At 41.8% G+C, this 14,825-nt stretch overlaps 1 protein-coding gene across 21 annotated transcripts in view; it reads right to left on the reverse strand.

Annotated features, from left to right (window-relative positions):
• Eif4g3 (eukaryotic translation initiation factor 4 gamma 3) overlaps nt 1–14,825 on the reverse strand; it is a 229,712-nt gene that overhangs the window by 64,510 nt on the left and 150,377 nt on the right. For all 21 annotated transcript variants that reach the window (XM_026782045.1, XM_026782044.1, XM_026782040.1 and 18 more), the window contains one exon: nt 71–159. In XM_026782045.1, the coding sequence (XP_026637846.1) occupies nt 71–159 (89 nt within the window). The remainder of the gene's footprint in view (nt 1–70; nt 160–14,825) is intronic.

Consider the following 14,825-nt stretch of genomic DNA (forward strand, 5'->3'; position numbering starts at 1 on the left):
AAAAAACAAACATGTCTTCATGAAATGACATCACTGGTCTTGGGAGAAGCTCAAGGGGGCTGTCACTCACCTCTGCCTCTGCATCTAACACCTCATCCGGGGTTCGGGTTCGCTCTTTCACTTTCTTCCATGTCTTTGGTGCAGTGGTGATGGTTTGCACTGAAATACAAGATCAGTTCTGTTACTTACCTCTGCAGTCTGCTGGGGATTGACACGTAAAACATCCTTGCATTCAAACCCAGCAGCACAGAGAAAAATCACCTATGTTCAGGAGCCAGATGACGGCCAAGTGAACACTTATACGGCAGTAGCCTCACTAATGCAATGTAAGGTAAGTGTGTTAGACACAGCTCAGCTTTCCACTGGTGGCATGTGATTCAGAAGGGATGGAACACCCCTAATCTAAAACTTCAGAACCTAAAGTTTTGTTTTGGGTGGTTATTTTTGAGGCAAGAGCTCACCATGATGTGCTGGTTGGCCTGCAACTCTATGTAGACCAGACAGATCTTGAACTGAGAGAGATCTACCTGCCTCTGCCTCCAGAGTCTGAAGCAGCTGGACTTTCAGTTAGAGACACCCCTCTAGTCGTGTCTGTACATGCACTTCTGAACTGCAAAGCTGAGGTCTGAAAGGCTGAAGTTCCCAGCACATCAGATCACGGTGACACAGACTGGCAGGAGAGCTAAGTCTAAACCCGAGTCTGGTCTTACTAGGCAAATGTGTGATCTTGAGAAATCCCCAGTAGAGGTCAGCTAAGACAAGGTGTTCCTTGAGATTCAGGCTCCGAAAGCTCTCTGTGTAAGGTTTTTCTATGGGAGGCAGCAGTGACCAACACCCACCTTCATCTAAGATCAATGTCAATGGCCAAGGCTTTTATGGTGCTGGGGAAAACTGACCATAAAGGTAACTTTTCCCAAGTATTTCTATTGGATCAAAATTCTAAATGGAAGATTGAGTTCACAAAGGCTTTTCTCTTGTTGTTGTTATTTGTGGTGGTGTGGAGGACTAAAGGCAGAAACACAGCCATAAAAGAAATAAAATATTCATTAGACTTATGGATCTCTCACAGATTCCATGTCTGTGTCAATACACGGATATGAATTTATCTACAATTTAGTCATCACAGGGTGAGCAGAAAATGTTAGAAGTCTAAGGGCCACTAAAGAGGACTAAAGATAGGCGGAATTTTGAATTAAGGAAAGTCACTTAACAGAAACACAAGCAGAGTACACAAGCCCAGAGTGGAAGGGCTCCAAGTCCCCATGGCTGTAATGTGAACACTCAAACACTCTCAAAATCACTCCCCATCACACCCATGCTACCGTCACTGCAGGAACTGACGGCAGACCTCAGGTCCATTTACCTTTAATCTCTTTTTCTTCAGGGATCACACTCAGCAAGAAAATATTATGCCAGCTATTATTTTTCTTTTGCGGCCCATATGAAATAAAACATTTCGTCAGAGTATAGAAGTTGTGGGGATATATATTCTGGAGTTACCTTTTCTCGTGGTTACCTATGTCTCTGACATAGACACAGCCTATTTAAAACAATTCTCCAGAATGGTTTTGGTTTTCATTTTGCTTTCACCCTACTAAGAGATACAGAGTTTGAAAAATCTTAGTATTTTAGGTTTCATTTATTTTAATATTGGCCTAAACTCGGTCCTAAATTCCATTCACAGAAAAGGCAAGGACATTTGAAGGATGATTTTTTTTTGTGGGAGGGAACTAAATATAAGCTCAGAAATAGTTTTCTATAAACTATTTTGTTGTTTCTATAAACAACAAAAACAACACAAAACATGAAAACCTATCAGTGATTTCTTCCAATAAGCTATGAAATACACTTAAATCTAATAAGCAGCAGAAATTGATACTAATAACTGGTAGCCGCCTTGTTCAACTGGCTAAAAAGTTACTTAAAAGAATCTGAAGCAGTAAGTTGTGGCGCACTGGAGTGGGAAGTGAATAAAAGAGATACCCCTTCCTTCTGAAAAACCGAGTGCTGCACACGGAAGACTGCTCTGCTATTCTACCATGACTGATGGGGTGCAGCAAAATGCAGGAGTGAAGAAGCTGTCAGCTCTGGAGGGAAGAAGTTAGGAGGAGAGGCAGAACTGCAGGCTCAGATCCCAGGACTTGGTGAACTAGGCTGAGGAAGGTGCTACAGTTGACAGGGCCTCAGGCTGTCGCTATTCTGGTCCCCTGCAGTGCGGACACTCGACAAAACCCAACAGGCTGTGGAAAAGAGGCGAACTGTTATTATCGTCTGCGCTATCAACAGTGCATCAGGCCCCACACATGCTACATTGGGAAGCCGCACCAGCAGTCTGAAAGAAGCATTTGAGACATTTCCCAGTCAAGATGGGGGTCTCCACTCTTGTGTCAACACTGTACAGGCAATAGAAACCCTGAGGTGTTCCTAGTCATATAAGCCTAGACATGCCCCAGCTTTTCCCTTTAAGAATGACATGTCTGCAGGCATGCATAATCAAAACATAAAATACTAAGTAACACAGATGACCCATGCAACATTATCATCCCCCATCTTTCTCCAAACTGTTACATGGTCAGAGGAAAACTATTTCCTTCTCAGAGTTTTCCATGAAGTGACTCACTGACAACCATGAGAACTTAAGGGAACACAGGAATGTAACCAGCAGATGTTCAGAAGACTGTCTTATCTGGAGGTTTGGAATAGAAATTAGAGGCAGAATTAAAGCAGGCATACTCCCAGTTACCCAGGCACAGAATTCAGACCCTACATAATATTGTGCCACATTGGCTGGGTCAAAGAAAACCTAGAGCACACGCATCTTCCCAGTGCCTAAAAAAGGTGTGAGAACAAGTTGGACTTGTGTTTTAACACATTCCTCACGTAGTCTCTACTAGAGACAAGCTGCATTCTTCCAGAAAACTGTCTTCACCCAGTGTGGTGGTGCACACAATTGATCCCTGATGGCGAATCAAATTAATTCAGGCCAATTGGTATAATATAAAAACAACTTTAATATAAAGGGCGGGCTCTCTCTACAGATCCCAATATTCTGAAGGCAGTGGAAGGCAGATCTCAATGAGTATGAAGTCAGCCTGGTCTACAGAGTGATTTCTAGGCCATCCAAGGCTATATAGTGAGACCCCCCCCATCACAAAAAACCAAAAACAACAATCATAACAAAAAAGAATTAAATATCTTTACAAAACCTAGGAGATAAACTTTGTCAGTGAAGTCAACAACTAGGTAAATGCAAAAACCCATACATCTGCTGATGTTTATTAAACCCATGTGCTAAGTTAGGATTCCTATTACTGTGAAAAGACAGCATGGCTACAGCAACTTTCATAAAGGAAAATATTTAACTGAGGTGGGTTTTTATGGTTATCATCATGGTGGGGAAGATGGCAGCACAAAGGCGGGCAGGCGTAGCGCTGGAGAAGAGCTGCTGCTACAAGCTGACTCGAATGTAATAGAAGTGATCTGAGGTACTGGGAATAGCTTGAGCATAGGAGACCTCAAATCCCACACCCAAAGTGACACACTTTCTCCAACAAGGCCAACTCTACACCAACAAAGCCACAACAGCCTCATAGTGCCACTCCCTTTGGGGGTATTTTCTTTCAAACCAATATACCATGTGTTACTGTTTCTGTTACTATTACCTTGAGACAAATGTGGCTGAAATGGCTTTAACCTTATTGTATGACCAAAGATGACTTTGATCTACCTGTCATCCACTAAGCATGGCCAAATTTATTATTAATGACCTTTCCCAAAGCTCAAGGCAGTTAAAACAGTGAGCAAAACTAAAGTGTTGGCTCTCCGATAGATCCAGCCAAGAACAACTAAGAGCCTGGCTTAGTCTGTATCCCAAGAAGACAGGTGGTTGAAATCATGACATTTTTCTCCTGGAGTATTATGCTCCATAGAACAAACCCCAAATACCTGAGCTTCCCAATTAGTTGGACAGGTCAATGACACGACCAAAGAACAGAACAAAATCAATTGAAGGAGCTAGTTACTTTGGTTTGTGTTTAGTTTTATTTAAAAATCTGTTTATTTTTATTTAAGTGTATGAGTGTTTTGCCTGCATGTATGTATATGCACTACACGTGTGCCTAGTTTCTTCGGAGGCCTAAAGAGGATACCAGATACCATGGAACTAGAGTTAAAAAACCTGTGTTCTGCTGGCCTGGCCTCTGGGTGGCCAACTGTGGGAAAACACCTCCAGAGGCTGTAGTCAGAGCCCTGAGGTACCTTTTTTTAAAAAAAGTATTTAAAGAAGCTCAAACCTTACAGCAAATCATTATATACCCCAAGGTACCTTTTCTATAGTCTCATGGCAAAGTACTTGGCTTCTTGGTCTCCACGCTCTCCATCCACACTTGGAGACAGGCTCTCACTATGTAGCTTTCACTGACTTAAAACTCTGTGTAGACCAGGCTGGCCTTGAGCTCACAGAAATCCAGGCCTGGCTCTGGTTTCTTCCTAACAGATCTAGTGTCTTAGCTCTAGCATCCTAGGTCTCTGACTCACCAAAACCACCAATGCTGTTTTAGGAATTTTGCTTTGATTTTGCTGCCAATTTTCACTCTCGACTTGTCTAGAAAAAGCTGGCTATAACCATGCCACAGCCGGAATGCTACATCTAGGAACTTCCTCCTGAAGGCCAATTAGTGACCTTTCAATTAGATCGGAGTCTCAGGGCATGTGCAAAATGGATTTTGATGCAATATGTAACAAACATTCCCCCAAATTCTCATCCTTATGGCAAAACCTACAAGCCTACCCTTGACTGTGTGTGTGTGTACTGAGAACAGTGTTCCACTCTCTACACTAATACCACAACTGCCCTCCAAGCCCTGCGCACAACATTCTGGGGGCTCTTCTAAAGTCACCCACATTCCTTTCCCAAATGCGTAAGAGCCAAGCAGGAGGAAATCACAGCAACAACTTTACTTTGCATCACAACTTTTCTATTATACTCTGTCAGACTATCTGTGAGGGAAAATATGAACAAAACAACCCGAGGCAATGAAATTGTCAACTGAAGCAGAGGAATCTGTTATGGCGGCCAAGAAGCAGACAGGAGAACAGTAGCAATAGCTGGTTCTCCCCTTCATCTCCTTCCACTGAACCTGGGCCCTTGGCAGGCCTTTCCTCGTTAGCTAACCTTCTCTAGGAATGTGTTCAACCCAGCAAAGGGCTCCACTCATCTCCAAGACACTCTGCACAGTTGAGAGCACAGTAAATGTTATCCAGCAGAGTCCAGAAGCCTGACTCATGCACTTCAGACACGATCCTTTGCAAGATGGGGGAAGGGAGAGAGTCAACCATAAAGCACAACGCTGAAAGCCATTTTATCCTGAAGTATCACAGGGATTTTGGCCAATTTTCTCTCTGTCATTTGGAAATAACAGCTGCAGGGCGGTAGGGCACACCTTTAATCCCAGCACGTGGGAGGCAGAGGCAGATGGATCTCTGTGACTTTGAGGCCACTCTGGTCTACAAAGCAAGTTCTAGGACAGTGAGGCTATTAAACAGAAAAATTCCATTTGATTGTTGTTCTTAATAATAACAAAAACCGGGAGTCAGAAATAGAGAGGGGTTAATGCTGAAAGATCAGAGTAGCCAACCACCAAAGAGTTCTTACCTCTTACCTCTCTTACCAATGCTCAAACCAAAGAGGTCTCTACAAATCCTCAGACTGCATGCTCTGACCGAATCCTCAGACTGTACCTGAGCTCCTGTCTCCTCCCGCCTTATATTCCTCTCTCCTTCCAGCCACAGCACTCCTGTCTCCACTTCCCTAGTGCTGGCATTAAAGGTGTGAAATCCCAAGTGCTGGAATCACCTTTGCGGAAGATGTTTCTCTTTTAGACTCAATCTCGTGTAGCCCAAGGTAGCCTTGAACTCAGAGATCCATCTACCTCTAAATCCTGGGATCAAAGGTGAGTGCCACCACTGCCTGGCTTCTATGGCTAACTAGTGTCTTACCTCGGCACTCTGATCTTCAGACAATCTTTCTTTGTTAGAACACAAACAAAATAGCACTACACCTATCTCAAAACAAACAAAAAAAATCCCATAAAGATACAGTTACATATATATTTCATGTTTAGTTTACACTCTGGCTATTTTTTTATTAAATTTTTAAAATTAAACAAGAATCTAAACCTTTAATGTATTGTACTTTTGTGGAAAGTTCCAACAAACCAATCGCCAAAATTACTACATATTCACTGTAGGGTGAAAAGGGCCAAGGAAAAAACACCCTGCCCCTGAGTAGACTCAAACATGGGCTTGAAATCCCACCAATCCCTAGCCACCCTGAAAGTTCTAGGCCCACAGAAATCCTATATAAGCTCCAAATCCTGTTCAATTTGCTGCTGTTTCTCACCCTAGAAGTAGTCACGCTCCTGGAATTTTCCTTCCCCAAAAAATCTCTTGAAGCGGTTTGTTGTGTGTGTGTGTGACACTTTTGCCAGATTGGAGCCCAGCTTTAGCATTTGCCAAAGCCAGGCCAAAGCAGAGCTGTTACACTCCATCAACACTTTCTCCTAGTGAGCCGAGATCTAACACTTGGCAGGAGCAGGACCTTCACTGGGGAAACCCTCCCCTGCTGGAGTAGAGCTCTTACACCTGCATTGGGGAAACCTTTCCCTGGAGCAGAGCTGTAAGCGCCAGGCTTACATGACTTTGTGGTGTTCTTTGGCTCCCAGCGGCTAGGACACCTTGCTAATCAGAACAACAATGCTCACATTGACTCCACCAAATGGGCCTTAACCTTAGCTTATATTAGTGTCCCAGGGGAAGAAAGTGCCGAGTCCCAGGGGCAAGGCTAAGGTTTCAGATGTAGTAGGCAGTGAGAAGACCTGAGAGTTAAAGGTACACTACTAAGAAAACGGAGTCATTTAATTAAGAGCAAAGGAACAGGAGGTGGCTCTGATGAAGGCATCTGCCACTAAGCAAGATAACGTGAATTCAATTCATGAGTCCCACAAGGTGGAAGGAAAAAAAATCAATTCCCACAAGCTGTCCTGACAGCCAGAAAAAGTGTTGCACACGTGTGCGCACTGACAGAAATGCACAGAATAAAATGTTAAAAAGACAGTAAAAAGTAGGAACAGAATGGAATGTTGGACTAGCCTATGCAAAGTTCATATCAATATGAAGTTAACAGGCTTGCACATCCAGGGGCTCTGATAAGCCACTGTTGGTGGCAGGTCCTAGAATCCTGAACATTCCCTACGTCAGCACCATCAATCTACACAAGATCGTGTCCTTACTCCTTTCCATAGGACCCATTCTACACCTGCATCCCAGGGATATACATTTTATCAGGATTAACACACAGGGTCAAGAAGCAGCCTCCATAGCTTTGTCTCCCTGTCACAATGGGACTTCTCACCCAGGTACCGGGCTCTAGCAACTACCTGTCTGTCATAAAGACCTGAGTTGTGCTTTTCATTTGAAGAGAAGCAACTAACAGAAGGTCACTGCAATTCAGGATGAATAAGGTTGGTCCCTGACAAGATGGCTGAGGTAAGGGGAACTACAGTTTAGGGAATGGTACATGGTAGTTGATGTAGTACAGCTTCATGGTTAAGAGCAGCATGGACACAGGGAGCTCAAAGCCATGTTGGCCTACACAGAAAAAAAAAGCTTGCTGCAAGAAGGCAGTGCTACCACTGCTACTATCACTTACGCTAGTAGTTACAGCCACCGATTGTCAGCACAAAATACAATTATGTCAGAGTTACATCAAACTAATTTTTAATTTACTCATTTAGCTGACTTGAGCATAGCTCATGGAGGTCAGAGGACAGGAGCTTCTCCTTGTCTTTCAGCATGTGGATTCAAGTGGAAGCCAGGTCGCTTAGTCAGGGCTGCAGGTTCTTAGGTTCTGAAGTCTTTCTCAGGAGCTTCCCAGGGAACTCAGCCCAGCACTAGCTTTAATAATGAAGTGGTTTTGCTGCTTTTCTGTGTTCCTATAAATTCTTTAGACTGTGAAGAGACTTCACTCTCTTGTCGCAATCTGGTAATAAGAATTAGGAGTGTGGCTGCCAGGCGAGCCTCAATTACAGAAGGATGCTTTTCCGCCTTTCCACTCTCTGGACTCGGTGTGCACTCCCCTCTAGTTTGGACCAGTGTGTTCAGAGTACAGGGTTCAGGGCTCAAGTGACATAAAAATGAGAAAGCATTTCACCTGCTGAAGAGGGGCAACTCATTGTCACAGGCGTACACATAAACAGAGTAGAATGTTCCAGCAATGGAACGCTCACAGAGTTCCTACCCTAGACACCTGGCTTTCAGCCCTTCTCGCAATCCTTTTCTCCTCATTTTAGTGTTCTTAGCTCTCTGCCCTTCAGTCCTCACTCCCAACCTCTGGGCCTCTACCAGGTTTCTTTAGGCAGTGTAAATTATTTTGTCCTCCCCAGTGACATTTTTGTTTGTTTCAGAAATTCCCATGGGATTCTAGAGAAAAAAAATATCGATTTATCTTGGAAACAAGGATAATATGGGTGAGAAAAGAGAAATTTTATAGTGAAGACTGCAGGGCATGATGGCAAATGTCTTTGATTCCAGCACTGTGGAGGCAGAGGCAGGTGGCTCTCTGTGAGTTTGAGGCTAACCTAGTCTATATTGTAAATTCCAGGACAGCAAGGGCTTGTCTAAAACAAGACAAGAACACCAACCACAAATGGCGACTGCATAGATAACTGCAAAGAATCTCATCAATGGGGAGATGCATGAATGCTGCCTGGGAGAGAAGCACTCAGGATGCTGCCTCTGAGGCTCCTGTGAGGTTGGTAACTGCTTCATGTTCAGTTTAAAGTTTTCAGGGCTGAGCTTCGGAAACAAAAATAGGATAATAAAAATGAAAGGTTCAGCCTTATGTTCTACCAAAAATAGATAACTAGATCTAACTAAGAGTTTTTACTTCTTGCTCTAACATTATTCCTCAGTAAGGCTAATTGATATGGGAGTGATTTCTTATTAATAAAGAAACTGCCTAGGCCCATTTCATAGGCCAACCCTTAGGTAGGCGGAGAAAACAGAACAGGATGCTGGGAGCAAGAAGTTGAGTCAGGGAGTCGCCATGATTCTCCTGCTCCAGGCAGATGCAGGTTAAGATCATTCCTGGTAAGCCAGCTTGTGGGCTACACAGATTAATAGAAATGGGTTAGATCAATATGTAAGAGCTAGCCAATAAGAGGCTGGAACTAATGGGTCAAGCAGTGTTTAAAAGAATACAGTTTCCGTGTAATTATTTTAAGCTAAGCTAGCCATGCAGGCGGCAGGGTGGTGGGGACGCAGCCCCGCTGCTCTTATTTCAACAGCTAATTAATGGGTGACATCTAGGTGAATTCTATTGATGTTTTCAATAAACACCTCGTATTTTCTATTTTTAAATTTTGCTAATTTTATATTCATTTTCTCCCTTCCTTTGAATTTAATAATAGTTTCTGAAGGTGGATGCTGAGACCAAAACTATGAAGATATTATTCTTTCAAAATATATACAATTATTGGTTTAAATTTCTATCTAGTTGGGCGGTGGTGGCAGACACCTTTAATCCCAGCACTCAGGAGGCAGAGGCAGGGGGATCTCTGAAGTGGAGGCCAGTCCAGTCTACAGAGTTCCAGAACAGCTAGGTCTACATAAAGACCTTTCTTGAAAAACCAAAACAAAATACATTTTTTTTCCATCTAAATAATCAGCACTGCAATATACTATGCAGAATAATATCACTCAAAATGCTCATATCACAGCCCTATGACATCATGTATGGCAGTGCCCTTGCAGATGTGGTAAAATCAAGCATCTTCAGATGGACAGGAACGCATTATCGCCAAGTAACCAAAAAGGCGTTTTAAGGTAAAGGAGGCAGGAGGACCGAGGGAGATGTGTGCAGGAGGACTGCACAGCAGGAAACAGTGACTGAGAAAGCAAAGGACAGGCTCCCCAATGAGAACCCCAGAGATCTGGGCCTCTGGGAAGCTCCCGTGCATGCCATTGTGGACTTCCGACCCACAAAATTGTAAGATAATAAATACCCACTGTTCATAATAAATTTACAACAGCTGCTGTAAAACAGCATGAAAAACATTCCAGAAAACCTGCCATGCTGGGTTCTTATTCTGCTACAGATGAAAATGTTTGTACACTTCCCTTTGGCTTTTCCTCTGACCTACCAGGAAGTAATGGTGCCTGGATTCTAAGTGCTGGAAAGAATTGCAGAAGTGGTTTTCTCGATGATTTCCAAACTAAATTGCTCCATGGCAAGAGAGAACACCTGCTTTAACTTAAAGCTTAAGGAATTTAAGATACTGATTGTGCATGTAGGACACAGGACAGCTTGTGGCAGCTGGTTCTCCACTATATGGTCTCTGGAGGGAAGCAGGTCATCAGTCTTGGCGACATATACCTTTAACCATTAAGCCAACTTACAGGCCCAATTAGAACACTTTATTAAGACTTTTTAGCCGGGAAGTGGTGACGCATGTCTTTAATCCCAGCACTTGGCAGACGGATCTCTGTGAGTTAGAGGCCAGCCTGTTCTGTAAGAGCTAGTTTCAGGACAGGCGCCAAAGCTACAGCAAAACCCTATCTCCAACAAAACAAAACACAACAAACAAACAAACAAACAAACAAGAGACTTTTTAAATGAACCCGAAATGAAGTCCATCTTGGTAAATTTGTCATGTGCACTTGAAAAGAATGTATAACACATGTTTTAAGGCTTTCCCACTAGAATTTCTTTTTAATTTATTTTATGCATTGGTGTTTTGCCTGCATGTTTGTCTGTGTGAGGGTGTCAGATTCCTTGCAACTAGAGTTTCAGACAGTCATGAGCTGCCTTGTGGGTACTGGGACTTGAACATGGGTCTTGTGGAAGAACAGTCAGTGCTCTTAACCCCTATTAGAGTTTCGTTTTGTTTTTGTTTTTTTTTTAAGTCCAAATAATTAAACTTGACAGAGTAGCCTGCTCTTTTTTCTACACCATTTCTGTCTTTCATTTTGCTGGTCTTGTCAAGTCTGTGTATTCCCTTCCTGTCAATTCGTGGTCTCCACAGTCTGGACACAATGAAACAGTGACAGTAACAGCACAGACAAGGACAACTGGTTCAACCAGACCGTAAGGTATGGGTAAACAGGACCTCTGTTTCTCTTCAACTTGAGTTATGTCTTTTCAACTAACTTACTGGAAAATTCTACCAAATATTTGAGGGGAAAAAACAAGTATGCAGTTCTATTTCATCCTAGGAGGTCATTACATAAATATATAAATATGACAATTAGCCAGAAACAACACTGGCATGAATTTAGATGCAAGAATAAAAAAAACAAATAAAAGCAAACACACAAAGTTTTGCAGGCAGAAATTCAACAATAAATACTGCCATACAAACCTTCTGATTTCAAGTTACTGCCCAGATTCCATGGTGGAAGGAAAGAAAACAACTCCTGAGAATTGTCATCAGACTGCCAGAGATGCACCATGGCACATGTGGTCCCACAAACACATGCAAACACAGTAAGACAACCAAAAGGAAAAATTGATTTTTAGATCAGGATCAAGTTTTATCTCAGGAAATCAAATTTGGTTCAATACTTAATACTAAAAAGAAAAAGTAAATAAAAAAAGAAAGCACTAAAAACATCTCAATGGATGGAGGAAGAACACTGAACAAATTCTATTTATATGCCAAAAATAATTTCTCAGCAACAAGAAAAACTCTTCAACTAACTGGGTACAAAATAGTGAGTGTGTGCTTTCTTCATGCAAAGGAAGAGAACAGGGATAACTAGACTAGAGGGTCAACTGTGTTGACAAATAAATGAAAAATATCAAATCTAGTTACAAATGTGTTGAGAAAACATAAAACTGGTAAGAGGGAATAAAGGAGATGGCTCAGGACCTAAGTTCGACCTTGAGATCTCATTAAACAATGTATGGAAGCCAGGGACAGTGACACAAGGTTTTAATGCCAGCACTCAGCAGAGGCAGCCTGATTTGTGTGGAGAGTTCCAGGATAGTCAGAGTTACATAGATAAGAGTCTGTCTCAATCCCCAAACTCATTAAAAAAAAAAAAAAAGATTACGGAAAGTTGTTATTTGACCTCTACAAGTGTGTAATTGTGCATGTGCATGCATACATGATTGAAGTATGTGTGATTATACACACAATAAGAATAAAAAGCAAGGGGCATAGAGAGATGGCTCAGATTAAGGGCACTAGTTGCTCTTCCAGAAGCCTTGAGTTCAATTCCCAGCACCCATATAGTGGCTCACACCATATAAAATGAGATCTGGTGCACTCTTCAGTTTTTATTTTTATTTATTCGTTTGTTTTTCAAGACAGGTGTTTTTCGGTAGCTTTGGAGTCTGTCCCAGAACTAGCTCTTTTAGAGCAGGATGACCTCAAACTCATAGAGATCCGCCTGCCTCTGCCTCCCGAGTGCTGGGATTAAAGGTGTGCACCACCACCACCCACTTAAGATCTGGTGCCCTCTTTTTTCATGCAGACATACATGCAGGCAGTATACTGTATACTTAATAGATATTAATAATAACTAATCTTAAAAATAATAAAAAAAACCTTTAAAAAATAAAAAAACTAGTTAAGTGAGCTTTATCAAGGTTTTCATGAGTTCAATATTGGCATTTCTCACACCAACAATGAATGAGAACAGACATAAAAGATGAATGAAAGTGCTATCTACTGCTCAGCAGTTAAGAGCATGTACTACCCACTCATGAAGACGCAACATTCAGATATTAAAACACACATAAGAAGCTGAGTATCTATTGTGTCAGGACAGAGAAAACGCTGGGAGGAAGCAAGAAAGCAACATGGTAGAATAAAGGCAATAAGGCTACCAGGCAGAAAGTAAATGAATAAAAATGGATTAATTTTCGTTATAAGAGATAGTTAGAAAAAAGCCTAAGCTATTGGCCAAGCTTTGATAATTAATAAGTCCTGTGTTGTGATTTGGGAGCCAGCAGGAATAACAGAAAACATCCACCTACAAATGGTGCCCAACGTCTGGCCACATATAACTACACAAGACCTGAGAAAATTTAAAAAAAGGTTCTAAATACACAAAAACAGAGTCAAATGTGGCTTCCTAGTCTCATGTCTCTCATGCTGCCTGCAGTACAGAGAGAGGCATGTCTCTCAGCAGCTGCCTACATGCTTGAGCCGCTAGTGTGTCATGAGCTAAGCCACATGCGTATTTAAGGTTTTGCTCATGCAGACAGAAAAGGTTACAGATATACAGTAAAGCAGGTTTACATGGGAAAAACCTCTTGATAGGTTACAATGTGTTTAACCATGTGTGTAAGCTTAAAAAACAAGCAAGTGGGTATAGACAGTCATATTAAAAATAATAAAGTCTTTAAAGAGGGAGTAAAATGATTTAAAAAAAGGCCACGTATGGATGGAAAATGTACAAGGAATTTGGATCCTATATGATAGCTTAACTTTGAATTTCTTATATATAATGTACAAAAAAAACCCAAAACAAAACAACAACAACAACAACAACAAAACAGCTGCTGAGGGACACTGGATTATGGAAACTGGAAAATTAAAAGAACCTATATATTTTAAAAATGTCTTAAGTATGGGGCTGGAGAGATGGCTCAGTAGTTAAGAGCACCGGGTGCTCTTCCACAGGTTGTGCGTTAAGTTCCCAGTAACCACATGGCTCCTGGCTGAGTAGCCTCACAGACCACTTTAGCCAGGACTTCCAATAAGCCCTGCACTCTCCCATTGCACAGAGACTGAACAACAAATAATATAGCAAACTATACCAGGACTTAACCATTATCCCAATTTTCCCAGGGGCTCCTAAAGATACCAGCACCCCCGGGGCAACAGAAAGCAGTCTAGAGAAAAAGAGACCCACATTCCCAAGAGGTGGAGTAGATGGCTAATGGTCATTCAATGGGTTATAGATGTTTGGGATTTTTTTTTTTGAGGGGAGAGTATGGCTGGTTACAAGCTATTACTGATCACAATATAGAAAAAAGCCGAAGAAGTCAGACTCAAGAATTTCCTGAATGAAAGGATATAGTATAGAAATGAAGGAATAAAGAGGTAGATTATTGAGTCTACACTTACACAATCACTAGTCTCAAATATTTGACACTGTTATGGACGTCTCTACATTAATAAAAATTTAAGGTTTTCATTTATTGATCTCTACATTTTTCTCTGCCTCTATCCTCCCCACTTCAATCCTCCCCCAAGGTCCCCACGCTCCCAATTTACTCAGGAGATCTTGTCTTTTTCTACTTTCTACTTCCCATGTAGATTAGATCTATGTGAGTCTCTTTTAGTGTCTGTATTGTTGTCTACGTTCTCTGGGATTGTGGTTTGTAGGCTGGCTTTCTTTGCTTTATGTTTAAAAACCACCTTTGAGTGAGTACATGTGATAATTGTCTTTCTGTGCATGGGTTACCTCAATCAAAACAATGTTTTTTTAGCTCCATCCATTTTCCTGCAAAATTCAAGCTGTCATTTTTTTCTGCTGTGTAGTATTCCATTGTGTAAATATACCACATTTTCCTTATCCATTCTTGAGTCGAGGGGCATTTAGGTTATTTCCAAGTTCTGGCTATGACAAACAAAGCTACTATGAACATAGTTGAGCACATGTCCTTGTGACACGATTGAGCATCCTTTGGATATATACCCTAAACTGGGTCTTGAGGAAGATTGTTTCCTAATTTTCTGAGAAATCACCACACTGACATCCAAAGGGGTTGTACCAGCTTGCATTCCCACCAGCAATGCAGAAGTGTTCCCTTT

The sequence above is a fragment of the Microtus ochrogaster genome, chromosome 10 (assembly GCF_000317375.1).
Source record: "Microtus ochrogaster isolate Prairie Vole_2 chromosome 10, MicOch1.0, whole genome shotgun sequence".
Lineage (NCBI taxonomy): Eukaryota > Metazoa > Chordata > Mammalia > Rodentia > Cricetidae > Microtus > Microtus ochrogaster.